The sequence below is a fragment of the Episyrphus balteatus genome, chromosome 3, assembly GCF_945859705.1.
Source record: "Episyrphus balteatus chromosome 3, idEpiBalt1.1, whole genome shotgun sequence".
NCBI lineage: Eukaryota > Metazoa > Arthropoda > Insecta > Diptera > Syrphidae > Episyrphus > Episyrphus balteatus.
The window spans coordinates 64,361,626-64,388,453 of record NC_079136.1 but is presented as its reverse complement, the minus strand read 5'-3'; the positions used below and the strand labels follow the sequence as shown (position 1 = coordinate 64,388,453).

Below are 26,828 nucleotides of genomic sequence, written 5' to 3'. Positions count from 1 at the left end.
GCCCCGCCAGGAATCGAACCCACGTACCTCTGCTTACCAAGCCAGCACCTTACCAGTAGACCATACTCGAATATTAAAGATGAGTGGCAAAAAGGGAGCTAATTGAAACCTCACATAAAAATGCAATGTTTTTTTCTAAAGTGTTACAAACATTGCATATCTGCAGGATAAAAGCTTAGCATACTTATTGGTGAAAAACATTGTATACTTGAGAGATGAAAACATTGCATACTTACAAGAACCTCTTGGAACAGGTCTTATGAAAGCCTTCTGTCACTTGAAAATAGAAGGCTTCTTTAAAACGGTTCAAACAGGTCTTATGAAGGTCTTCTTTAACTTATATTTACAAGGCTTCTTCTAAACACTTCCAGATGGCCTTAAGGAGACCTCCTTTGTTTCCAAAATGGATGATTTGCGTAAGTAAGCCTTAAACTAAACTTATACAAACTATAGCTTGCCGAATCGAAGAAAATGGACCTTATGCAAGTAAAATTGTTACTTGGGAAGAGGGGCGTTCACGATCTATTGTAAAAAAATAAAATTTTACATTTTTACTAGGCCTGTTGCACCAGATCTTGAATACCCCTTATATCAGTTCAAATAGCAGAAAAATGTCAAAACAAAAAAAAATTCCCAGCTAGATTCAAACCCAAAAATCAAATACCAAATTTCTGTAAATTTTATGAGTTCATTAACAGAAATTTATCCTAAAAAACAAGCTTTCTTCGGTTAAGTTTCTTTAACAGTATTTAAACAATTTATTAGAAGTTATTTCACAAGTTCTAACTTTTATTAGCAATTAAATTTTGAAGCAAGCTGTATACAAGCTCTATAAAAAGTAACGCACTTTTTTTATATAAAAAACGTCGTTTATGGTTTTTTTAATTTTTTCACGATTTACAATCAAACAACTGAAGCGATGCAATCTTACCTTAATAAAAGTGTTTTTAGTGCTGCCAGAAACACTTTATTTTTCTTTAAATTACTGCAACTTGTAAACACAGCACCATTTGACATTTCACAATTCGTAGACAGCGGAAAAAATTAATTCGCGTTATCAACAAAAATATTTATTCTTTTCAGTTTATTTTACTTTTTTCTTTAAAAATACATCCAATTATTAAATAAAAATATATTAAACACAACAATTAATAGTTTCTGAAGGTAATTCATAAAAATTTCTTCCATAAAACTTTATAAATAACACAAAATTTCAATTTCCATTTTAGCGTCTACCAGAGAGCACAATAATGGATTCGGATAGTGACGATGATGGCTCCGGCTCGGGCCAAGGCGGCTTCGATATGACCGGAATTCTATTTGGTAATATCGATTCTGATGGTAAATTAGTTGATGATGTTGGTAATGCATTTGATCCAGAAACTAAAAAACATCTTGCATCGTTATCCAAGTAAGTTAACAAAAAAATAAACAAAATTCTATTGGACTAGGAGGTGACATTTCATTAATACATTTTTTAGGTTTGGTTTAAATTCCTTGTTACATGAAGTTATTGAAAATGGAGACAGAAACGAAGATACACAATCTGACGAAGAAGATATGCAAAAAGATGAAAACGCTGTTGATTACTCGGACATCACAGAAATGTCCGAAGATTGTCCTCATTCGCCACCAAAATCTGTTGACTTGGATGATGCTATACCTGCGAGTAAAGTCACAGCTGATGGTATGAAAGTTGATGACAAGGAACTGATGCCACCGCCAAGTGCTCCGGTGAGGAGCACATCAATTTCGGAGGGAACTAAGCCAGGAGAGACAACAGAGGCTGAAAAGAATAATGAAAAGCGTAAGAATTAAATTAAATAGATAGATGAATATTTATTAGCACATAATTTACAAATTTATAATTTGAATATGTTTATAATACTTAATTAATATTTCAGTCTCACAAATTCCACAATGCTTCTCTAAATTCTTTTAATGTTTGTTTCACAATTGACATGACTCAGTTATTTATTAAAAATCTTAAAACCTTTGCATATAACGGAATTTGGAGTTCTGGGGGCCAATTCTGGTTCTGTGAATTAGTAAAACGAAAAGCTTTTCACTTTTTCACTCATAAATTTGATTCTCGTTCTGTGAAAAAAAACGAAAACAAACATCAAAAATATTCATATGAAAATGTTTCTTTCACTAAATTATTCGATTGTGTATGTTTTAAGTCGAAACTTTGAAACATATTTAATGGATAATTTTTTGAAAAAAAAAAAAAAAATTAAAGATAAGAGCGTCACGCAAGTCGTTTCGGACACGGCAACATCAAGGCCTTCAGCAACTGTGGTAACAAAAAAGCAAAAGCGAGAATCCTTTCCTTTATCAAATGATAAGATAAATAGAAGTAAAATATTTAGAGATGAGAAAAAAAATGGTTGAAGCTAGAAGAAAGGAAGGTTATATAGCCTTAGAAAACCTCCAAAACACTGGCCAATTTGTTGAATAATAATAATAAAATGTAAGAACTTCTACTTAAAAAAAAGATTAAATAATTGATAGGCCAGACGAATTTCTTTTACGAGCGCTTTATTTAAACTTAAAACTATACCATCATTTCGACTAAGGAAAAGTACATCATTTCTTGCAAATATAAAAAAGACAACGTCAATAGAATAATACGATCAAAGCATACATATTTTAACGTTAGATTTTTATATAAAACATCAAATGCACAATATTTATGTATTGGTGCGTATTAGTGTGGTCCACGTTATAAGGCAAAAAAATAAACCATATAATTCATTAGTTCCCCACGCATTATTTTGCTACAGACATCAATACCAACACATGCCGAAAGTTTTAGCCCTCAAAAGTAAAAGGAAGAGGGCGCTCATCAGCTTTGGAATATTAGACTTTGTTACCCTTACCTTACCCTTAATATCTGATTATATTGTATTAGGACTTGGCTTGAGGTTGGAATTTGGCTTAAACATGATAAGCACGCATGTTCCCGACAACCATGTAAATGATTTTCATGTTTCTTTGGTTTTGAGTCACTAGCTCGTATTTCATTGATTAATTCTGTTTTGTTAACTTTAAGCAAAAAATACTTACAGACGAATTTAAATGAACAAAAATTAATATCTGTGAAAATATCACTTAACTATTGGTTTTTTATGAAAAACTTTACCACATCATAACTTAATCCACTTGATAAATCAAAACAAGAGTTAATTACTAGGCATAAGGACCCAGCTATAACAGCATGTGAGCAAAAACTTTGAGCCTGTTGAGCGCCCACTTACACTTCACCTAAAAAGCTGAAATTTCACGTGTGTAATACAAAACACATATGCAACCAATTTTTGAGTGGGGAACAACGGAAATGTAAAAACCAAAAAATTGGACCACCCTAGTGCGTATACAGTTTGTTTTAAAGTACAACATAATCGTTTAAAATAATAGCACATTTTAGTTAAATTAATTATGTGATATCCTATAAAAAGAATCCTACAAAAAGAATTTTTTTTTTTTTAACTTTTACCTAGAGAAATTATTTCCTACAATTTGCTGTCGAATATTTCGTCTTTCGACTAAAAAATTGCACTAATTATTAAAATTTCCCCTTATAGACATTTCCGTTTCATTACAATTCAATGCAATTTCAACCTATGTAATGCATCGAAAAACTAATGTTTGGGATAATGAAGATAAGTAATCCTGATCGTTGGAAAGATCCTTGCGCAAAAAAATGCAATGCACAAATCACTTTAGTGTGCGCTGGAAGTGCATGGATTCTTGATGATGATTCAAGATATGGGATTTTTTCATCTATTAGAATGCTGCATTAATGGTTTGGAAAGCGGTATAGATGTATGAAATTTTCCTCCGTTATCATTTCGAAAGGATTTTCGTTGTCTCTTAAATTTCTTCTGATTAATCTCATGTTATTTCTTGAAGAGAATAAAAAATCTATACAGCATATATTTAAATCGTTATGTACCAAACCTTTGCGTATTCCTCCGATTTCTTGTAATTAGAATTCGAATATAAATTGAAGGCATTTTAATTAATTCTACGAAATAATAACTAAATTGAAATAAGTGTTTAAAAATATTATTTTTCGTTTTGACACTTGAAATATTTTATAATCACAATCCCAAAAGAAAAAATATTCACTAATGTGAAATTTTTTGAATTCAACACTTTGTTTCCATTTGCAGGACGAGAATCGTTTTTTCAAATGAATCGGAAAAGTGAAAAGAATGTGTGAAAGCGAAAATGAAATTTTTTTTTCGGAATCGAAAAAGTGAAAAGAATGTGTGAAAGCGAAAATGAAATTTTTTTTTCGATTCACGTGTTCACAGAACCAGAAATGGCCCCTGGTAGTTATAAAATTAGGCAATTCTATATGATTCATATTATTTCTAAGTGCATACGGTTGAACTTCACGAACATACTGAACACAATCTTGACAAATATATTGGCATTAAATTATTTTTAATTTTAAAGACAAACATTAACTTATTCATAACAGTTCTCTGTTTAACGGTAAGACATTTTAAAGCTTCTAACATACAATTAACTGACACAATATTTATTAGTTATTACATTTCAAAATGCTTCTCATTACTTTATTTTGCAATTTTTGTAGTCTGGCAATTGGTAGTTGACAAAATAGTTGTTAAATTGCTTTTAACATAGTAATATCTATTTTGATTCTTTTTAAAAAAACAATCTTTTGTATTCAATATGTCTTTCAAATGTTAGTTTGGTATCTATCATAATGCAAAAGTATTTTATTTTATCAACTTTTTCTATTATTTGGTTTGCGATTATTAGATTGCCATTGAAATTGTCTTCTTGCACTTTCTTGTGACATTCTCCAGCAAAATAGATCAAAGTATCATCAGCAAACAGGGCAATTTCACAGTATTTTAAAACACTAACAATGTCATTAAAGTAGATTATAAACATTAGAGTTCCCAATACAGATCCTTGAGGGACTCCCAGGGTAACATAATTTGGTTTTGAAAAATGTCCATTTACTTTAACTTTCTGAATTATATTTTCGAGATAAGCCTAAAACCAATTGAATTCAATGATTTCAATTCCATATTTATTCAATTTACTTAACAGAATTGATCGATCAATTATTTCGAACGCATGTTTCGAGTCTATGAAAACACTATGAACAAATTTTGGTTCAGAAACACTTTTATTCCAGTTTGTGACAATAAAGTTACAGGCACTTTCACAAGAATGCGCTTTTCGAATGCGTTTTCAACTTGTCGAAAAACAATTTTTTTTTAATATAAAGGCAAACTGTTCACTGGTTGCATTTTTTTGTATTTGATATTTTTTCAATGGGACACACTATAGATTCTTTCCATTAGTCCGAAAAGACACCGTTTTCAAAAGATTCAAAACTGGTCCCAATAGATCAAAGTTTTCCAAATATATTTTAGGACACAAGAAAGTATAATCTCTTTTATTTTTTAACTGCAAAAGCACAAAGCGGATATCCGTTAAATTAAATGAATTGAACTTGAAAGAACATTCAAGACAACCTCAGAATTAATTTTTTAACTTTTTGTCTCTTGTGTAGAAATTGAGAAAAAGTTGGATACTCCACTGGCAGCTATGTTGCCATCGAAATACGCCAACATCGATGTCAGAGAACTATTTCCCGATTTTCGTCCGGATAAGGTTTTACGGTTTTCTAGACTTTTCGGTCCAGGAAAGCCTTCAAGTTTGCCTCAGATATGGCGAAGTGTGAAGAAGAGGAGAAGAAAACGCAAACAGTCCAGAGATCAAAAGGTAAGAAGCCACACAAACTATTGACGATTTTACTTTATTGAGCTATTTTCAGAATCCCAATGCTGGATCTGATTCAACAAGTGACTCAGAGGAACCAAAACGAAAAGGTTTTGGCTTTCATTACGCCCCTCCACCGAAAAAAGAAATGTGCATGTCCGATGATGAGGATAAATTATTGCGAATCTCAAATAGCGAAGATATCCGCAATGAAGGCACCGATAGTGGCGATAACAATGAAAATAAACCCAAGGTGGCCGATTGGCGCTATGGTCCAGCACAAATTTGGTATGATATGCTGGAAGTCCCAGACTCTGGTGATGGGTTCAACTATGGTTTCAAAGTTCGCGACAAAAATGCCAAAATTGAACCTAAAGAAGAGGAAGAAATTAAGGGTGAGGCGATTGCCGAGGATGCTTTTTTGATGGTTTCCCAATTACATTGGGAAGATGATGTTGTCTGGGATGGCAATGATATTAAAGCAAAGGTTTTGCAAAAGTTAAATTCCAAAACCAATGCAGCTGGATGGTTACCCTCGAGTGGTTCAAGGATTTTTCAACCTGGCAAGACGTTACCTGTTGCTGGAGCAACACCAGGCAAAATGCCACTTGCAAATGCACCAATTCAAGGAAAACAAAAGAATTCGATGTAAGTATTTGTATTTTATGCTAATATGAAAATGTTGAAAGTTAATACAGGTTAGGAAAAACTTTGTGTTCTCGCTAACTGGCTAAATACAATTGTGTACCTATAGCTGTAGCTTGTAGCGCAATTTGAAGAATTTTCAACTTTTACCTCAACTGCAGCTTACTTTTGTAAGGTTTTCCCTCCATAAAACTTTGACAGTACTACAAGCTACAGCTACCGAGATATCTTAAGTAAAATGTAATAAGCCAAAGACTAACTTAACTTAATCTAAAGTTTAAGTGACTGGTCAACAAGATTTTTAAACTGAGAACCAAAACATACTTTTCTTTGTTTTAAGAGTGCTAAAAACGAATCCTTAGCCAAAAATATTCTACTAGGCTCCGTTTTTGATATACTACCTTTATAAAAAAAAAAACTTTTTTTTGCATTTTCTAGCGGCAATTCAAAAATGAAAACTAATAAAATTTGTCTGACTTTGGATTTGATTTCAGCACCCTTAAAACTCTGAGAAGTATATCTTGGTTCTTGTGGCAAAAATAGTGTTGAAAAGTACTTAAACTTAAGTAAAGTTAGGTTAATCTTTGCCTTATCACCTTTAACTTAAAAAAACTCGAGCAATTAAAGAGATATCACAAAGATTTTAACAGTTTTTGAAATAAAAAAACCTGTTTTTATAGACGTCATTACAAATTATCTTGAAATAAATCACCACATATGAAAAGATTGCCTCAAAAACGATCATTTGGTAAAAATTTTATTATATTGGAAAGATTAGATAGAAAATAATTCATTAAGTTAAAAAAGGTTTTATTAAATTGATTTTAGACTAAAATTATAATGGGCGTGTTTTTTCTACAACTCAGTAGCTACTCATTTTTGTATTTTATTCGAAAAACAATAAAAACAAATACTTACTTGTGTAAGTATTATTGTTGTGTATTATTGTTTTGCGAATAAAATCAAAAATGAGTAGCTACTGTTTACGGTACAAGAACCGGATAACTCCAGTACAAAATTACGTTATTGTACCTTAGAGTCGCAATAGGACGATTTTATAAACACAAAACGAAGGGGTATTTTTTCTTGTAATTTCTACATCGAAAAATATTTTTCGTCAAAAAGTGGAGTTATCTGGTTGTTGCACTGGGTGCTTCATTTTCTGTCGTTCTCTTGAACTTAAGGTTGGGATTAATAGTTGTCGATCAAGTCTAAATTTTCCTCAAGTCAAGGGAATTTTTGTGAGATATGCTAAAACATTTACTTTCAATTAGACAAATTCTTTGATTTTTTTTTCACTTTACGAGTAGAAAAATCTCGCGATAAATGACGACTATGAACTACGACAAAAAAAAAATATGTTTTACTTTTTAATAATTCTTAAATTCTAGGATGCTAGGATTTAGAGATCTAGCCACACTGGCGAATCAAAAAATGCCCTTTTTTTTAATTAATAAATTCGAAACTATGGGCTGAAATATTTTTAACTATCAAAAAGGGTATCAAGAATAAAATGGTAAAATTTTATTTGAAAAAAGTTGTAGTCAGCGAAAGGTCGATGGTGAATTCTCTCAATTCAAATAAATACTATCAGATTTTCCTAAGTCCGTTTCTGCAGGCTCATGATTTCTTATCTATATGCTCGTCTCATCGTAAAACCAAAACTTGATAACTACTACTTTGCTTCTTGCGAACTTTTTCTTTCTTTCACTTTAGTCGAAAACACAGTGATAGCAAAAATATTTTTGACGTTCTGGCTTGTCACTTCTTTTTGTTAACACAAGCACATTCCTGCTCTCAATATTTTTTTAAACAACCTTTGCCAAATTCTTCCTTTTTTCATCAAAAAGTGCTATTTACATATATCAGGTTACATGACCATCTTTTTTCTACACAAAACGATTACAAACTTGATTCAAAAATCAACAAAAATATCATATTAAAAAAATATTAAAAAAATATCCTGGAATATTATTAACAAAATAGATTTGACTTTCAGATGTGCCTCAGACTGTTGATACAGTTTAGTAGGCCTCTTTTCTTAACCAACCCCGTTAATTTGTATACTTTTCTTCTTTTTTTCTAGCTCAATTCAAAAACAAGAAGCCATTGATGACACATGGTACAGTATTTTCCCTGTTGAAAATGAAGAACTCATCTATAGCAAATGGGAAGATGAAATAATTTGGGATGCTGAAGAAATGGGAAAAGTCCCCAAACCTAAAGTTCTAACTCTCGATCCAAATGATGAGAATATAATTCTTGGAATACCCGATGATATTGATCCATCGAAAATCAACAAAAACACTGGACCACCACCGAAAATCAAAATTCCTCATCCTCACGTTAAGAAATCAAAGATTTTACTTGGTAAAGCAGGAGTTATTAATGTTCTAGCTGAAGATACACCACCACCTCCTCCAAAAAGTCCAGATCGTGATCCATTTAATATATCAAATGATTCGTAAGTAGAAATATAATATCAAATGTTTTTATTTTTTAATGAGTATATTTATTCACTTTCAGTTACTACATGCCCAAGACTGAACCCACTTTGCGACTTAAAGTTGGCGGTGGCAATCTTATACAACATTCAACGCCAGTTGTTGAATTACGTGCTCCATTTGTACCAACTCATATGGGACCAATGAAATTGCGTGCATTCCATAGGTTGCCTTTGAAAAAGTTTTCTCATGGCTCTTTGGCATCTTCCGCAATGCACTCAGTGGCACCTTTACTCAAGCATATCGCCAAAAAAGCTAAACAAAGAGAACTCGAACGTATTGCCTCTGGTGGTGGTGATGTGTTCTTTATGCGTAATCCCGAAGATTTGAGTGGTAAAGATGGGGATATTATATTGGCAGAATTTTGTGAAGAACATCCACCACTTATGAATCAAGTTGGTATGTGCTCTAAAATTAAAAACTACTACAAACGTAAGGCTGCAAAGGATTCTGGGCCGCAAGAGTTTAAATATGGTGAAGTGGCATATGCGCATACAAGTCCGTTTCTGGGAATTCTTCATCCTGGACATTGTATACAGGCATTGGAAAATAATATGTACAGAGCACCAATCTATCCGCATAATATTAGCATTACTGATTTCCTTGTTATTCGAACGCGCAACAACTATTGGATTCGAGAAATAAATGCATTGTTTACTGTCGGACAGGAATGTCCATTATATGAAGTGCCCGGACCAAATTCGAAAAGAGCGAATAACTTTACAAGGGACTTTTTGCAGGTAAGTTAAATTTTATTCTATTTCCAAAAGTTCATTAATTTCAGAATGTACCGAAAAAATAAGAATAAATAATTAATTATTTTATAAGGCCAACAGATCTGCGTTTATTTCCACGACTAAGTTTGATATTCCCACAAAATTCTCGTAAGAGGCCTCTTTAGTTTACTATCTCTTTTTAAAGATAAAAATATTCTTGTTAGCGATCACTCGTAATAGTTACAAATAAAGGCTTTAGAAAAGTTCAATCGAAAAAACATTGCAAGCTTTTTTTCTGAAAAAAATTCACATTTGCAAGTCTTGGAAAATTTCCTGGGATGTGAGGAAATCAATTGCGAAACGCTTAGAACTCTAGGTAAAATTTGTTGTTATTGAAGACTATATGCTGTGTTACTAATATGGGTGGAATTCATAGTCGTCACACAAGTAAAATTTTTTCTCAAATACTAGTCCGAAAAGAATTTTCTGAAGAGTAAATGTTAACTTGAGAAAAATCTTGACATGGGAAACGACTATGATCTCCGCTCCAAATCCCGAGGCGTAAAAATACCAAAAAATCAAAAAAGTTTTGCAACACATTCAAATATCATATAAAAATGTTTCGTGGAACGGCGTGAAATTAGATGAAATTTTAAATAATTAAAAATTAAAAAGAGTCACCTTAATTTGCTATGACTATGTTATTTAAAGAATATAAAAAACATAATTCAATTAAAACTGTTAAAAATCGTTAACAAATCTTGCATACGAAAGTTTTTCTATATCAAAAAGAGTATTAACCTCCTAAATCTAAACAACTGCAATATCTAGTCTTTTCTGTTTGCAAAAATATAGAAATACACTTGTTTTAAGTTCATTGTCATTCGTTCTGTTTAATTTTTCTCTACGATGCTTAACATGTACTTCATCAACAGTCACAACCACAATTCAGTAGTGCGATGTTGATGATGAAACAAAACTGTTTCAAGGATATCTTGCCATCGTTTATTTACGAGTATGTAAGATCCCTGCTTCAGACAAGGGCTAGGGCACGATCACTAGGGTGTTGCATGCAGTCGCCGAGACCAAGTGCTTTTACATTCGCTATCGCTTGGTTTTTGTAGCTAATACTCGGTGCTTCTTGTAGTTACGAGCGTGAGAGTTTGGACTCGAAGAACATTTGGGTATAGCATTTTTTTTTTTTTTCATTTCCACAAAAAAGCCGAACCAATTTAGTCTGCCTGTTTTATCTTTTTGTCGCAACATCCAAATTTGGGTATATTCATAAAGTTCGTGTTCATCAAACGCCCTTCTCGCATAAAAAAACCGAATGTTCTTGTCTTTTCTGCTTTTTGGAATAGAGCAGGTGTAAGGAGTTTTCATATCAGTTTTTGCCCCACACCAAAATATCAGCGATTTCTCAAATATTTTTTGTCGAACCACCACAAAAGTATAAAGTCCTTGAAAGCTTTGAAAATTTCATAAAAAAAGTGTTCGTACTCCTACTTTAGAAAGCATACAAAATCTCTATCCCTATGTGTAGGAATTTGATACGCTGTTATCCTTGCAATTTGGGAAAGTGATTAGACATCAAGCTAAGTAGAAAACAAATTCCAATTTTTTTAAAAATTGCAATTGAAATTAAATCAATAGAACAGCCCAACTTAAGAGCTACAACCATTAAACCGTTGAATTGTTTTCTCAGAATAGACTATAATTTGTATCTACAACAGCCCAACTTAAGAGCTACAACCATTAAACCGTTGAATTGTTATCTCAGAATAGACTATAATTTGTATCTACTTACTTTCTCTTGCTAACAGGTTTTTATATACCGACTGTTTTGGAAAAGCAACGACCAGCCTAGAAGAATTCGAATGGATGACATCAAAAAAGCATTTCCTGCTCATTCCGAAAGCAGTATTCGTAAACGTTTAAAACAATGTGCTGACTTTAAACGTACCGGTATGGATTCTAACTGGTGGGTTATAAAACCCGAATTCCGTCTTCCATCTGAAGAAGAAATTCGTGCTATGGTTTCGCCAGAACAATGTTGTGCTTATTTTAGTATGATTGCAGCAGAACAAAGATTAAAGGTGAGAAATCGTGAAATTTTGCTAATCAAGACGTACTCTAAATTGATTTCCCTGTAGGACGCCGGTTATGGTGAGAAATTTATATTTGCTCCACAAGAAGATGACGATGAAGAAACTCAACTTAAAATGGATGATGAAGTTAAAGTTGCTCCATGGAATACTACAAGGTAAATACTTTTACTAGCAAAAAAAATATGAAAATGAATATATGTTTTTTTTTAGAGCCTATATTCAAGCAATGCGTGGAAAATGTCTGCTTCAGCTTACTGGTCCAGCTGATCCCACAGGTTGTGGTGAAGGCTTTTCCTATGTTCGTGTTCCTAACAAACCAACTGTAAGTTTTAGAATCTTTCTTAAAAAACCTTTTCGGATTTATGTTGTTAATGTCTGATTTATATTTTTATAGCAAACAAAAGAAGAACAAGAATCCCAACCGAAACGTACCGTCACCGGTACCGATGCTGATTTGCGTCGTCTGCCTTTGAATAAGGCCAAAGAACTTTTGCGAAAATTCAAAGTACCCGAGGAGGAAATCAAAAAGCTCTCCCGTTGGGAGGTCATTGATGTCGTTCGTACTTTGTCTACTGAAAAAGCCAAAGCTGGTGAACAAGGAATGGATAAATTCTCACGTGGTAATCGTTTCTCAATCGCTGAACATCAAGAACGTTACAAAGAGGAGTGTCAACGTATTTTTGATTTACAAAATCGAGTTCTAGCCAGTTCTGAAGTACTTTCCACTGATGAAGATGAATCTTCTGCATCGGAAGAATCTGATTTGGAAGAATTGGGTAAGAATCTCGAGAATATGTTGTCCAACAAAAAAACTTCCACACAATTGTCGATGGAGCGTGAAGAACAAGAACGTCAGGAATTGCTTAAGAAAATTATGGAAGAACGTGAGGGTTCCAATACGAAAAATTCGAAAGATGATAAAGATAAAAATCAGTCTCAGGGTCTTGGTAATTCCAATCAAGGTCGGATTCTTAAAATAACTCGAACATTTAAAAATGCCGAAGGTAGAGAATTTACACGAGTTGAAATAGTTCGGCGCCAACCGGTAATTGATGCGTATGTCAAAATCCGAACTACCAAGGATGAGGCATTTATTAAACAATTTGCAACTCTGGACGAACAACAGAAGGAGGAAATGAAACGAGAAAAACGTAGAATCCAAGAACAATTGCGTCGTATTAAACGTAATCAAGAACGTGAACGACTGGCTCAGTTGGCCCAGAATCAAAAGTTACAACCAGGTGGCATGCCAACTAGTCTGGGTGATCCGAAGAGTTCTGGAGGTTCAGGACCATCTGGTCACTCGAGTAGTAAAGACATAAGTCCTTCACGTAAGAAATTCAAGCTAAAACCAGATTTGAAGTTGAAATGTGGTGCTTGCGGACAAGTTGGTCATATGCGAACGAATAAAGCATGTCCATTGTATACTGGAACACCAGGTCCAACGCCTTCAATGAATGTTGCTATTACTGAGGAGCAAGAAGAAGAAATCGAAAAGGAACTTAATTGTGACGATGAGGATTTGGTTAACGTTGATGGTACAAAGGTTACTTTGAGTAGTAAATTACTGAAACGACATGAAGACGTTAAACGGCGAACGTTGCTGCTTAAGGTTCCAAAGGAAGCTGTTGGCAAGAAACGTCGAAGAATGGGTAGCGAATTGCATTGTGACTACCTGCAAAGACATAATAAGGGAGCTAATAGAAGAAGAACTGATCCACTGGTTGTTCTGTCATCGATTTTGGAAGAAATTTTAAACGAACTTCGAGATTTGCCCGATGTTCAGCCTTTCATGTTTCCTGTCAATGCTAAGGTAAGTTGTTGCCAAATATTTTGTTTATCCTTTAATTTAATGTATTTAATTAATTCAAGCTTGTACCGGATTACTACCGGATTGTCACGAAACCAATGGATCTACAAACTATGCGTGAATATATACGTCAAAGACGCTATCACAGTAGAGAGGAATTCCTCGCCGATGTGAATCAAATTGTTGAAAATTCAACCCTCTACAATGGCTCTAGAAGTTCATTTACTGCCGCAGCTCAAAGAATGCTGAAAACATGTTTCGAACAACTCGCTGAAAAGGAAGACAAATTGATGCGTTTGGAAAAAGCTATCAATCCATTATTGGATGATGATGATCAAGTTGCTCTGTCATTTATATTCGAGAAGCTGCTAAATGGCAAATTGAAACTTATGCCAGAAAGCTGGCCTTTCCTGAAGCCTGTTAATAAGAAACAGGTTAAAGATTATTATACAGTTATTAAGAAGCCAATGGATTTGGAGACGATTTCTAAAAATGTTGAAGGTAAAGTTGAGCTTATATCATCATCCTCAGAGTTAAATTAAAAATTGAAATACATTTTTAGCCCACCGATATCATTCGAGAGCAGAATTTATAGCCGATGTGGAGTTAATAGCTACAAATTGTGAACAATACAATGGTGCTGAGTCTACATTTACAAAGAATGCCAAAATCATTTTGGACTATACAAAGAATGCTCTTGCAGAGGTAGAAATTCTTTAGTTTAATTTTCATAATATTTATTGATACGATTTTTTTTATATAGTTTTCTGAGCATTGTGCTCAATTAGAACAAAATATTAGTAAAGTTCAAGAACAAGCTCGTGCTGATGCTGATTTAGATGGTACTTGGGATCAAGATGATCAAGATTTTGACTTTTCACGCATTAGTCATTCGAGTACACCAGAAAATGAGAATGAATTTGTCGATGTCGAAGGTAATGATCGTCCACAATCGGCCGCTTCGATGAGATCACAACGTGAAATTGAATTACCACCACCTTCAACAGCTGGACTGAGTGAAGTTAAACGTGGACGTGGTCGTCCACGAAAACATCGTGACACTACCATTGAAGAAGGTGAGTTTTTGTTTTACCCAAAAAAAAAGTCATTTTCAACCTTACAAAATTGCTTTGTACATTTGAAAAGCACTGGGATTAGAAAAAAAGAACTAACATTTTTTTGGTATATTTCTCTTACTTCAACAATGTACTTCATTTTCATGTTAAGTTTTTCTCTTCTGAAGCTTCTTAATTTTGCTCTGGAATTTCTAAAAAATTAAAAGCTTTTTGTCATTAACGCTAGATAATTTTTAATAAGAGGATCAGCTTTGATTTGTTTTATGTGGTTGGGTATTTGGGAATATGTAATTGGGTTTCTAGTAAATAGCTCTTAATTAAAACAAAAGAGAACAGATACAGTACAAAATATAGAATTTAATATTGTGTTTTGTCCTTATTTTATGTGATCTGATTTATTTTTAGTGGATTAGTATAATAATGTTTCGTTTAACGTGATCCCATTGTAAATATTTCGTTCCCTATGTCTATTGAGAAGTTTTATACTTTATTTATATAAAAAATACTTGAAAACAAAGTGATTTCCTCTTCTTTTTGTTGATAATTTTTATTTAAGATAATCTTAAGCATATTCATCAAGATAACATTTTAAGTGCTTAAAGAAAATAATTTATAAGTGTGGTTTAACTATAAAAACATTTATATAACAAATAAAATTATTCAAGCTTAGAAAATTTAAAAGAGTGCAACACTTTTATGTGTGTAGTTACGCTTCCCTATGTTAAATTGCTTATGATATTATTGCGAAAAATTGCTTCTTAACTATTGTTGTAGCTATAGTTGTAGGGGAAGGGGATAGGGCCCCCCTTCACTGAACTTAGATATTTCAATAGTTTTATTCAGAGATACCCAAAAGGAGGTCGGAAATTTTCGTACGTTTTACCCCCCAAAACCTATTTGTTTATTTCGTGTTGTTATAATTTATTTTGTATCCGTGAATAAATGTGAAATACACACCTAGCGTCCGACTTTTTATTCATACTTAGCCAAAAGCCTCACTCTTTTCACGCGTACTTAGCCAAAAGTATCAATCGAACTTGTAGGCAAACCAGTATGACGTTAGAAGTTTCCCATCTCCTTCTGGGTATCTCTGGTTTTATGTTCAACTCTCAAAAATTATACAAACGTGTCCCAATTTTTATCATAAAAGGAAGTACGTGTGAGCCAGTCGTGATTTTTTATTTTAAATAGATAAAAGTATTTTTTTTAAAGCTTTATGTAAATAAAATGAATATGAATTTAAAACTTTAGGTACATTTTAGAAAAAATGTTCACTGTGACGTATACGTACTTTTTTGTTTTTTTATTTCAAATATGTGTGAAGTAGAATCCAGTATATAAAAGCAGATATAATTACCAATTCAAATTTGAAACTTGAAATTATATATTTTCCAGCTCATTTGGATAAAATGAGCTAGTTAATGAAGTGACCTATCAACTATAAAGTATTGGGTGCATTCGTAGATAAGTACTTCATATCCTAGGTTGGAAATTATCTCATTTTAAATTTGAAAATTCTAAAATTACATAATTTGTCTTAGTGGCAAAAGAAACTCAGCAGAGGAACAATTTGTTTAATTTTGTTTGAAATGACAGGCAGCTGGCATAAAAATTTAGTTTGCACCAGGAAAACAAATTAATACAATTTTAGCAAAAAATTATGGTTCCATTTAAATTCTTCTAAAATTTCTTTGAGTCATTTTTTATCGATTTATATAGTATTTGTGTTTAAATCGAAAAAAAGCATCACAATGTTTTGCTTTTCTACTAGGGAATTTGTTTTTAAGTTTAATTATTTAAATATTATGTCGTTTTCGGTTGGTTTCACTCAAGGATCCACCCATTCTGAAATCCAATAAAACAGTTTGAATCACTTCCATAAATTCTGAAATTTATGAACATTCAAATAAATTTTTTTAATTTTGCATAAGTAAATTTTGTTTGACATTAAGTCTATTTGATTATGATTTTGGGTCTATTCTGATTTGAAATCGAGAAGAGAATTTTTCTCGTGAAAAGCCTCTGGTTCTGAATGATTCCGGACGCTGCCGGACAACAAATCGAAAACGACACTATTGATTTAGAGTGAATTCTGTTTTGAAATCAAGAAGAGAATTTCTCTTCTGAGAAGCGTTCTTATGCATATAGACATAAGAGTGCTTTAAGTAGAAACTTACAAGTAATAATTGAAAAAAAAAACAACTTTATTTGTTATTTAGAACTGCTTCTACTCAAATTAACTTTCTTTATATCATCTTTTGCTGTGTTTCCGTGGGACTTCAAAGTTAAGTCAGTAAAAATTTAACACACAGTCAATTAACCTTACAATGAAATTCGTAGTGCTGAAAAAAAGTTAAGTTTAAATTCTGTGGACAAATATTCCCAAACATGTGCCTTTGACAAACATTTTCACTTTAGGAACAAATATGAATTGCGCTAGAGAAACAAACAATTTTGTAATCAAAAATCTAAATAAATCCAAAAATTCCGGTATTATACAACAAAAATTAAGTATTTTACAAAAAAAAAAGATCCGAATTAATCCAACCGAAATTAGGCCCAAACAAAACCATTTAAACAAAATTTATACTATAAAATCTACAAATCGAAGCTTATCCTATAAAGTCATTTAAAATTTCATTCTAATTTCTATTAAAAAGGCCCTGAAGTATGCTTTAAATTTTATGAGACCAAACTCTTGAATTTACTTTCAATCTATACTTCTGAGCACTGCGTTGTTAGATTGTTAAATTAAATAATTTTTTTTTTCTAACGAATTTGTATATTTATTGAGAGCATGGGTAAATTTAAATTTATTTTCTAGTCAAAGTAACCAATGCTGTAAAACGTGGGCGTGGTCGTCCTCGGAAGGACAGCCTTACTTCGAATCTAAGTAATACTCAAAATTCTTTTCTGGAAGAAGGTAAGAATTTGATGATGGATTCTTCGATTGCGTTTTTTATTTTTTTTTTTTCAAATTTATTGATTCATTATTTTTTTTTTAATTATAACCACTTAACAATTTAATTTCAAAAAAAATGTTATTTTTATTTATCACACATACACATGCACATAATAATGTAACAAAAGGGCAACCCAATTAATACATCACATTATCACCATGCTTGTTTTGTTTATATTTAATTTAATTTTTGTTAAATAATTTGTTTTGTTTATTGAGTTTAAGTTACGTCTTTTTTTTGTTACATAATTTTTGTTTTTAATTTCTTATGCAAAGCTAAACAAAAGTTTAGTAGTCAATAGAGTCATTAATATATTTTTCATTATTATAGATCTTCAATGTTCTACGGATGATGAAGAATTCGAGGAAGTTATGACAGAAGATGAAGCTGGTGCAGCTATGCTCTTAGATCAAGGTGAAGCTGGCCAACCAGAAAGTGTTATCAAAGTTGAAGAAACCGAAATTGGTATTGGTCAACCAGAAGAAGGTACGTGGTTACTCTTATTTATACGTATAGATACCCTTATCATCTTGAATTGTCCATAAGCATTATGCAGTGAGCGATGGATATAAAATTGTAAATTGAAAGAAGAAAAAAAAAAATAAGTAAAACGGTTTGCCGTTTTGGTAGAGCTCGGATTTGGTAGGTTTTTGGTCAGGAAACAAAGGAGATGGCACATTTTTGGGCCCAGTGTGTTCACTTACGAAATGGGTATCAAATGAAAGGTGACGGTAAGCACATTACGTGGGTAAAATATTTTCAAATTCGTTAGTGGGGTTTTGGAGATATTTGAGTTTGAAGTTTCGGATTTCAAAATCAAGATTTCAGCTATTTTTGCGATCAATTAATCGTAGAATGCGTAGAAAGGACTTTTTAGATTGGAAATTAGTTAATCTTTCTTTTTCTAGTACATCATTTTTCTCTAGGAGTTATACTTTCAGAGTAACAGAACCGCAAAGTATCTCATTCTCAGTAATTCCGCACTTAACTCTAAGGGTTGTTTAAAATATTTAAAATATCAAAAAACACACAATTTTCGGTAGTGTAACTCTGAAATTATAACTCCTAGAGAAAAATGATGTACTAGAAAAAGAAAGATTAACTAATTTCCAATCTAAAAAGTCCTCTCTAGTTTTCTGTCCGACCAGTCGTTCTCGAGATATTGAGACAAATGCGTTTTTCAAAATGGCGGTCGCCCCACAAGACCAAACAATACGCAATCTGAGATTTGTACTTGGGATAAACCCCTCTTCAATACTGCATTCAAACTTAGCTCAAGTCATAGCTTTTTCCAGATTTTTCCCCATTGACTGAACTATAGTTTCTATTCTTATTATTTAATAGGCATATTTCAGCGCGTTTTTGTGTATTTTGCTTATTATAAGGTTTTTGTATGTTTTATAGAACTATTTTATATATAGAATTAAAGGTAACACATTAAGCTATCGAAAAATTACAAAAAAAAAGTGCATGTCACCACTGAATATTTTGATATTTCGATGTGCCAAATGCCTCGCTTAAAAAAATCACCTTTTGAGAAGTAAATACCTAATATGTATTATTTTTTTTAACAAAGAAAAAAACTTTTGATACAGATTTATAGACAAGAGAAATACCTTTTATTTGATACTAATATTATTTCTGTACACCCATTATTACGCATTCTACGATTAATTGTTCGAAAAATTAGCTGAAATCTTGATTGTGAAATCCGAAACTTCAAACTCAAATATCTCCAAAACCCCACTAACGAATTTGAAAATATTTTACCCACGTAATGTGCTTACCGTCACCTTTCATTTGATACCAATTTCGTTAGTGAACACACTGGGCCCAAGCTCCATAGAAAAATGTGCCATCTCCTTTCTTTATTAAATAGTTTTTACAAAATCTGTTTTAAAAAAATTTATTTCAATGCATTGCAACTGTAACTTCAGAACGTAAATGCTCAAGAAACACTTAAAAAAGTCTTTCTAATATGAACAAATCGGAATTTAACTTTTTAACCAATTCAGCCTAAATTCCAGGTGGCATATTTTTTTTCTTTGTTTTTCTTCATTTTTATTCTGTGAGCTTAATAATATAAACTACAAAAACTGTAGGTGAAAACAAAAACGGAAAGCGAAAATGAAAATTGCTTAATTTTGCAGGGGTTAGCGGAAGGTAGTACAAAAATTGTTTTTGAAACCAAAACCTATTTTGTGGGTTAAAAAAGTTTGAAAATTTTAACTTTTCAAATTTTTGAAAAAAAAAAAAAATAGATTATTTTTTGTAAATTTTGTTATACAGCCTTCGAATTCCAAAACTCAATAGATAACACAAAAACTAGTTACGATTAAAAAAATTATTTTTTTATAAAATAGTCTATTTAATAGACCCGAGCTCCAGAGCAAAAATAGAACAAATTCGTTCAAGACTTTTTATTGGCGATTATGATTCCTTGGCATACAAGAATACTCCAGCCAAAAGTGCTACTAAATCCATTGGTGCATTTCTGAGAAAACGGCAACACTGGTCGGTTTTCAGTTTTTTTGATTTAACTCGAAAACCAAGCCTGACTTTGAAATGGTTCAAAGACACTTTTCATAGCAAATTAAATTTTCTGTCAAGTTAAGATGGTTAAAAAATTTTAAAAATTATTTTTGTCTAAAATTCTAACCTAAAATCAAAGAAAAAAAAGTTAAAAAATTGACAATTTTATTTTTTTTTACTAAATCAAGGGGCATTTTGTGTATGTAGCCGGGACGTCCAAACTTTGTACTAATGAAATAAAGAAGAGGTAAAATCCTTTGATAATATGCAATTTTTAATTTTTTTTGTCAAGAAACAACTTAAATGTACCTATTCAAAAATTAGCACTTTTTCTAAATTTTTGACTTTTTTAGTTAAAAGCAAGTTTTTAAAACTCGATAAAATCGTATTAATTGGTAACTTTTAGACTTTTAAAGTAAACATACTTCGAGGGATTGATTTAATATAAACTAAATATGACAAACAAAAAAATTTATTTGCATCCTTATGGCCTTTTGTGCAATTTTGTGTATGTGCATTTTTATAAATTCGGGTCGAATGGATGGACAGAGAGCCATTAGCTTTGGTCTATTGCATAGAAGAACATTTAATACCAACTCTTTTACTGTTTTCAATGGCCTGAAAAACAATTCTTGTAAAATCCGCGACCAACGAAAAGTTTCTCTTGAAAAACGAATAAAATACTCTAATGAGTTTGAAACAAAATAGCTCAGGGAAATTAGTAAATCAAATTGCACTTTTCGCGGGACAAATTTTTTTCATGGAACGTATTTAGGTGAATGTCCTTACCGTAAAAGTGAATTTTTTGGGATGATAAGATATCGGGAACAGCCGCCATCTTGGAAAAGAGGTCGGTGCCGTTTTTATTTTATAACTCCATTTTTACTCATTTAAACCAAAAATGTCCCAGGGTAGACTTATTATCAATTAAATTATCTAAAAAATGATATACAAATGAATTCCGTGAGTTAGTTAAATTCAATTTTATAGTCGGTCAAAGTCCGGGTTCTTCTCGCAAGGTTAAGACAATATGACATTTTTTCAAATATCTGAAGAACTTTTGATTTGTTTGGGATTTTCTTAAAGAATGAATTATAGCACTTTTAATTATCTATGAAATGAACCCTTTATTGTTTTTGTAACCATCACATTGTAGAGGCAACCAAACGTCGAAGTCATGATATACGATTTTTTAACTGAACATATTTGGGATTTCAATAGTTCAAATAAACAATCAAAAATTAAACACAATAGTCTCGAAAACATAACGGCTTACACACCTCATATCTTGAGTTATACTTATCGTAATGCTGAGATTGAGGTGTTCATGTTTAGGAAAAATGACAGGGTATCAGTTCTTATATTTAGAATTTTAAATAGTGTCACTTGAGCTTATTCACATTAATTGGAAAATTCACTTCATTTAAAACCTCGGAAACCATATAAAGGTTAACATTAAAGATTTCAAACTTTGAATTCAATATTTAGACGAATATAGTTAAAAAACTGTTTACTTATATTTTGGTTATACCTCCACTTCAAAAATTTGCTCGGTCTAATAGAAGAAAACTTGTTATTTTCTCACTTTTGGATAGTAGAATGTGAACTTCGACGTTAGATGGCTTATACATTATGTTGGTTACAGTTTAGATAAAGGGCTCATTTTATAGATAATCAAAAGTGCTATAATTCATTCTTGAAGAAAATCCCAAACAAATCAAAAGTTCTTCAGATATTTGAAAAAATATCATATTGTCTTAACCTTGCGAGAAGAATTTGGACTTTGACCGACTATAAAATTGAATTTAACTAACTCACGGAATTCATTTGTATATCATTTTTTAGATAATTTAATTGTGAATAAGTCTATCCTCGGACATTTTTGGTTTAAATGAGTAAAAATGGAGTTATAAAATAAAAACGGCACCAACCTCTTTTCCAAGATGGCGGCTGTTCCCGATATCTTATCATCCCAAAAAATTCACTTTTACGGTAAGGACATTCACCTAAATACGTTCCATGAAAAAAATTTGTCCCGCGAAAAGTGCAATTTGATTTACTAATTTCCCTGAGCTATTTTGTTTCAAACTCATTAGAGTATTTTATTCGTTTTTCAAGAGAAACTTTTCGTTGGTCGCGGATTTTACAAGAATTGTTTTTCAGGCCATTGAAAACAGTAAAAGAGTTGGTATTAAATGTTCTTCTATGCAATAGACCAAAGCTAATGGCTCTCTGTCCATCCATTCGACCCGAATTTATAAAAATGCACATACACAAAATTGCACAAAAGGCCATAAGGATGCAAATAAATTTTTTTGTTTGTCATATTTAGTTTATATTAAATCAATCCCTCGAAGTATGTTTACTTTAAAAGTCTAAAAGTTACCAATTAATACGATTTTATCGAGTTTTAAAAACTTGCTTTTAACTAAAAAAGTCAAAAATTTAGAAAAAGTGCTAATTTTTGAATAGGTACATTTAAGTTGTTTCTTGACAAAAAAAATTAAAAATTGCATATTATCAAAGGATTTTACCTCTTCTTTATTTCATTAGTACAAAGTTTGGACGTCCCGGCTACATACACAAAATGCCCCTTGATTTAGTAAAAAAAAATAAAATTGTCAATTTTTTAACTTTTTTTTCTTTGATTTTAGGTTAGAATTTTAGACAAAAATAATTTTTAAAATTTTTTAACCATCTTAACTTGACAGAAAATTTAATTTGCTATGAAAAGTGTCTTTGAACCATTTCAAAGTCAGGCTTGGTTTTCGAGTTAAATCAAAAAAACTGAAAACCGACCAGTGTTGCCGTTTTCTCAGAAATGCACCAATGGATTTAGTAGCACTTTTGGCTGGAGTATTCTTGTATGCCAAGGAATCATAATCGCCAATAAAAAATCTTGAACGAATTTGTTCCATCCAAAAGGGTCTATTCAATAGACTAAAAATTAATAAAATTTATAAATAAAAAAAAAAAAATAAAAATTATCATCTAAAAATTCAGTGTGTTTTGGTAGGTTTTTGTTTAGTTTGCTAGGATCTTTGTGGAAGCTTGGTGGGAATTTTATTTTACGAGTGGTAAACGTGTTTGTAACCCAAAGTCGAATTCTATTTAGAGGACTCTACAAAGATCTGCAAAATTTTGACCATCGTACGTTTTTTAAGTTTAGTTTTACAGCCCTTTTCTGCTTTTCGATTCACGTGAATGTCTTAAATAACATGTCTGTGGATTACTAAAACAGACAGAATCAACGCCTTGCTATCGAAAGACATAAGTTTATCGAAGATAATTCGACGTGGTTAATGAATTAAATCTTTCGATTCACGTGAATCGAATAGCAGGTTAGGGCTGTTAATCATCTTTCAGTTAATTTTACCAATGAAACCGGTCAACGCGTTGACTTTTTGACGTCACAAAAAATCCATGTAACGTGTTGAAGGGTACACTTACGCTTTCCATAAGACTGCATTTTCAATCTTAAACTTTAGATCAAGTGATGACTCCTGAAATACGTACATATATTAAAAGCCGATCACTTTTTTACCTACTTGATTTGATTTCGAAGAAATATTGAAAAATGAGCTTCGAAATGCGATATTTTCAATTTCAAATGAGATGATTTTGAATTTGCACACCCTTCACTTCATTGTTAAAAGGTCATAAGTTCTTCAAAATTTAAAGAGTGAAGATGAAATCCTTTTTGAGGAAGAATAATTCTACGAAAATACCCAAACGCTTTTGAAGATAAAAAATGGCTATTTTGTCAATATGAACAAAACACATGCGATAGTTTAATTTTCAGTTTGAAAAATCTTATATATAAAATCATGCAAATATAATAAAATACACAGTTTTATTAAAACTGAAGAATATTTTTCAACAATTTGTACTTTGTTTTAATTTGGTTTTGGGCAGAACTCATATTTTTGTCCGAAGAAATTTTGTTGAACTGAAATTCGCAAGTAGGGAAAGTTATTTGTTGTCTCGTGAGGGGGCTCTTTTTGTGAAAAACTACAGTTTCAGAGAACACAAACAGGAATTCGTGGTTTAAAATGTTGAAGAAAGGAGAAGAAGAAGAAATAGAATTTACCCAAAAATTCAAGTTATTTCATTATGTTTGATAGCTCATTTGGTGTTTTCTCTGTGTGGCTCTTTGTATCCATGTTGTTATTTTTTCATTCTCCCCGCAACACAGTTTTGGGTGTGTGGCTTAATTTTCTGCTTGGTTATAAATTAAGTTTATAGCCTGTTTTCACTACAGTCTACATCAGATAATTTACGATTTGACATTCGAAATGAGATACTTTGCGAAATTATCTCATTTGAGCTCTAGTGAGAACAGGCTATTAAATACAAATATTTTCATAGTAATAAGTTTTCAATGAGATTTATCATTTTTGTATTTAATAAAATAAAAAGAAAATTGAAAACATCGCTCACAGCATATTGACTTATCATTAACATTAATTCTTAAAAATCACCTATGTTGTATTTTACATTACCCATTGTATGTGTAACTAACGAAGGACAACACGGAGAGGACGATAGTCAGCAGGCAGCTGAAGCAATGGTGCAGTTGAGTGGAGTTGGCTTTTACACTCAACAGCCTCAAGGTTCCATTTGCAATTTACTTTTGTCTTTACAAAATCCCTGTGATCCATCCAAATGTTTTGTTTTTTTTCTCAAATTTTTTTTTGTTAAATGTATGTAATGTACATTAATTAATTTACTCGTACATCTTTTATTTTTGATTTTACTGAAACAGCAAAATTTTTATATCTTCCTTCCCGTCCAGCAAAATTCAGACCCCTTGACCTTTTCATATAAAAGATTGGAACCAATCGTTATAGTTTTTTTGTCTTTGTCATTTGAATTTAAAATAAGTCTACAAATTCTTTTCATGATTGGATCCAATCCTAAAATGTATCTTCTTTTTTTATTAGTTGTTTTATTTACTTTATTTTTTTTATTATTAATTGATTGTGTTGTGTGTCATAAATAAGTAATTCTTTTTGTATATTATCTCTTTTCTTCAGATGACTCCATCGATTTGGATCCAAACTATGATCCATCCGACTTTCTTAGCATGGGTAATCGTTTGCCAACTTCGCAGACGCAAACAGAACAGCCATTGTCGCAGTTCTTACCAAATAACGAGCAACAGTTCCCCGTTGAACAAGAAAGCGATCAAATGCAACAGATGCAGCAACTGCGACCACCATCATTACAACAGGTGCCAATGCTTATGCCATCTGATATGCCAGATAATGAAAATGTAGGCATCGATGAGGATCTTGCAATTTCGGACAGTGATGAAGATGAAGATAGTAAATTTCTTATGGCTGAAATGGCTAATAATGAACCTTCGACATCACTTCCGCTCGGATCGATGCCTCTACAACCACCTCAAGATGAAGGTGGAGAAAATAATATCCTGCCAATGGAAGTTAGACCTACAGAACCTCAAGAAGAAAACGAAGATGATGGTCTTTGGTTTTAGGAAACTTTAGTTATCGTTAAAATATGTTGTAAACGTGTTTTTTTTTTTAATGTCAATGTGCAAAATGTAAATATAGTTTAATATTGGTAATTCAAACAATTTATTTACTGTCAATAGAAAAAAGACTTCTTTGTTTTTTTTTTTGAAAATTGAAATTTGCAGAACTTGCAGATCAAACAAAGAAGAAAACGACATTCAGCGGGACCAATCCTGCAAGTGATCCATTTTCATTTCTTTCTCCCAGAAACTTCTTTGTACAACTGGAAAACTACAAATCAACAGTAAAGTGTATCAATGCTTTTAAATTTTTTTCTCTGAGGACCTGCGTCACAGGGGTGATACACTCACATCTTTATGTCCCAAGAGAGCTGTTTGAAAATTTGTGGCTTATATCTGTAATTTATTCGAGAATCATAACACTTACAATTTCAGTTGTAACTATATCCTAAACAAAGTATCTAGGCATCAACTTAAACCAACCGCTACAATTCCAATCGCGTGTATGTCTTGATAAAATTAATAACCGGACTGAGCCACCCTAATTAACTCTTAATCTTAAGGTTCAATTGAGCAGTGAATAAACAAAAAGCCGCATTTCCATCTGAACAAATTATTAAAAAATTGAATGTGATAAATATGTCAAGTTTTTTATGAAATTCAGTTGAAGGGTCATTTTACATAAGAAATAAGGCGTTTTAGCAGTTTCCATTAAAGGCAACATGTGTAATTTTGCCTTAAAAAGCCGATTTAATTTTAAAAAAATTGAAAGCATGAAAAATGGGAATACGGCCTTTTATTTATTCACTCAACTATTAAAGAAGAGTTTGCATGATCTTATGAAGGTCAGTTGTACAAATATTTGATCCGTGGTTCAGTAACTTTTATCTTCTGAAATCGGTGAAAAGCTGAGATTTAAAACTGGCTCAAAGTCCGTATATGGCAAATCCATGCTTGAACCAAAGTTAAACAGGAAGTAAAATTCCTAAACCAAGCGGAGCCATGTTTCTACAACCTGGCCCTAAGTGAAAATTGAACGAAAGTTGAACAAACTTCGCATATGCGCATTATAGCCAGTCCCATACGTTTCCTAGCACTTGCCATTTTTTTGTATGAACTTGCATGAAAGGCATTCGATATACAACCACGAGATCTGATATGGGTTTCTCTGAGACAGCGGTAAAAACCAGGGTAAGATACCCCGC

General features: G+C 32.0%; 1 protein-coding gene across 3 annotated transcripts; it reads left to right on the top strand.

Annotated features, from left to right (window-relative positions):
- Window positions 1–1,017: 1,017 nt before the first annotated feature.
- LOC129913642 (transcription initiation factor TFIID subunit 1) lies at window positions 1,018–25,707 on the top strand. 3 transcript variants are annotated; one of them, XM_055992410.1, is made up of 18 exons: window positions 1,018–1,164; window positions 1,230–1,411; window positions 1,482–1,807; window positions 5,564–5,775; window positions 5,828–6,420; window positions 8,504–8,881; window positions 8,944–9,661; window positions 11,461–11,733; window positions 11,791–11,900; window positions 11,956–12,067; window positions 12,140–13,558; window positions 13,618–14,056; window positions 14,118–14,260; window positions 14,319–14,631; window positions 17,456–17,554; window positions 17,925–18,080; window positions 24,653–24,739; window positions 25,163–25,707. In XM_055992410.1, the coding sequence occupies exons 2-18, from the start codon at window positions 1,251–1,253 to the stop codon at window positions 25,624–25,626; spliced, it is 6,003 nt and encodes a 2,000-aa protein (XP_055848385.1). In that variant the 5' UTR covers window positions 1,018–1,164; window positions 1,230–1,250; the 3' UTR covers window positions 25,627–25,707. The 3 variants fall into 3 exon arrangements, with proteins under 3 accessions (XP_055848385.1, XP_055848387.1, XP_055848386.1); XM_055992412.1 differs by lacking the exon at window positions 17,456–17,554; XM_055992411.1 differs by lacking the exon at window positions 24,653–24,739.
- The last annotated feature ends 1,121 nt before the right edge of the window (window positions 25,708–26,828 follow it).

Coding starts and splice junctions, on each gene's coding strand:
- LOC129913642 (XM_055992410.1), top strand. CDS start 1,251: ATGGATTCGGATAGTGACGATGATGGCTCCGGCTCGGGCCAAGGCGGC. Junction 11,734..11,790: donor CAGCAGAACAAAGATTAAAG/GTGAGAAATCGT, acceptor ATTTCCCTGTAG/GACGCCGGTTATGGTGAGAA. Junction 24,740..25,162: donor TTACACTCAACAGCCTCAAG/GTTCCATTTGCA, acceptor TCTTTTCTTCAG/ATGACTCCATCGATTTGGAT.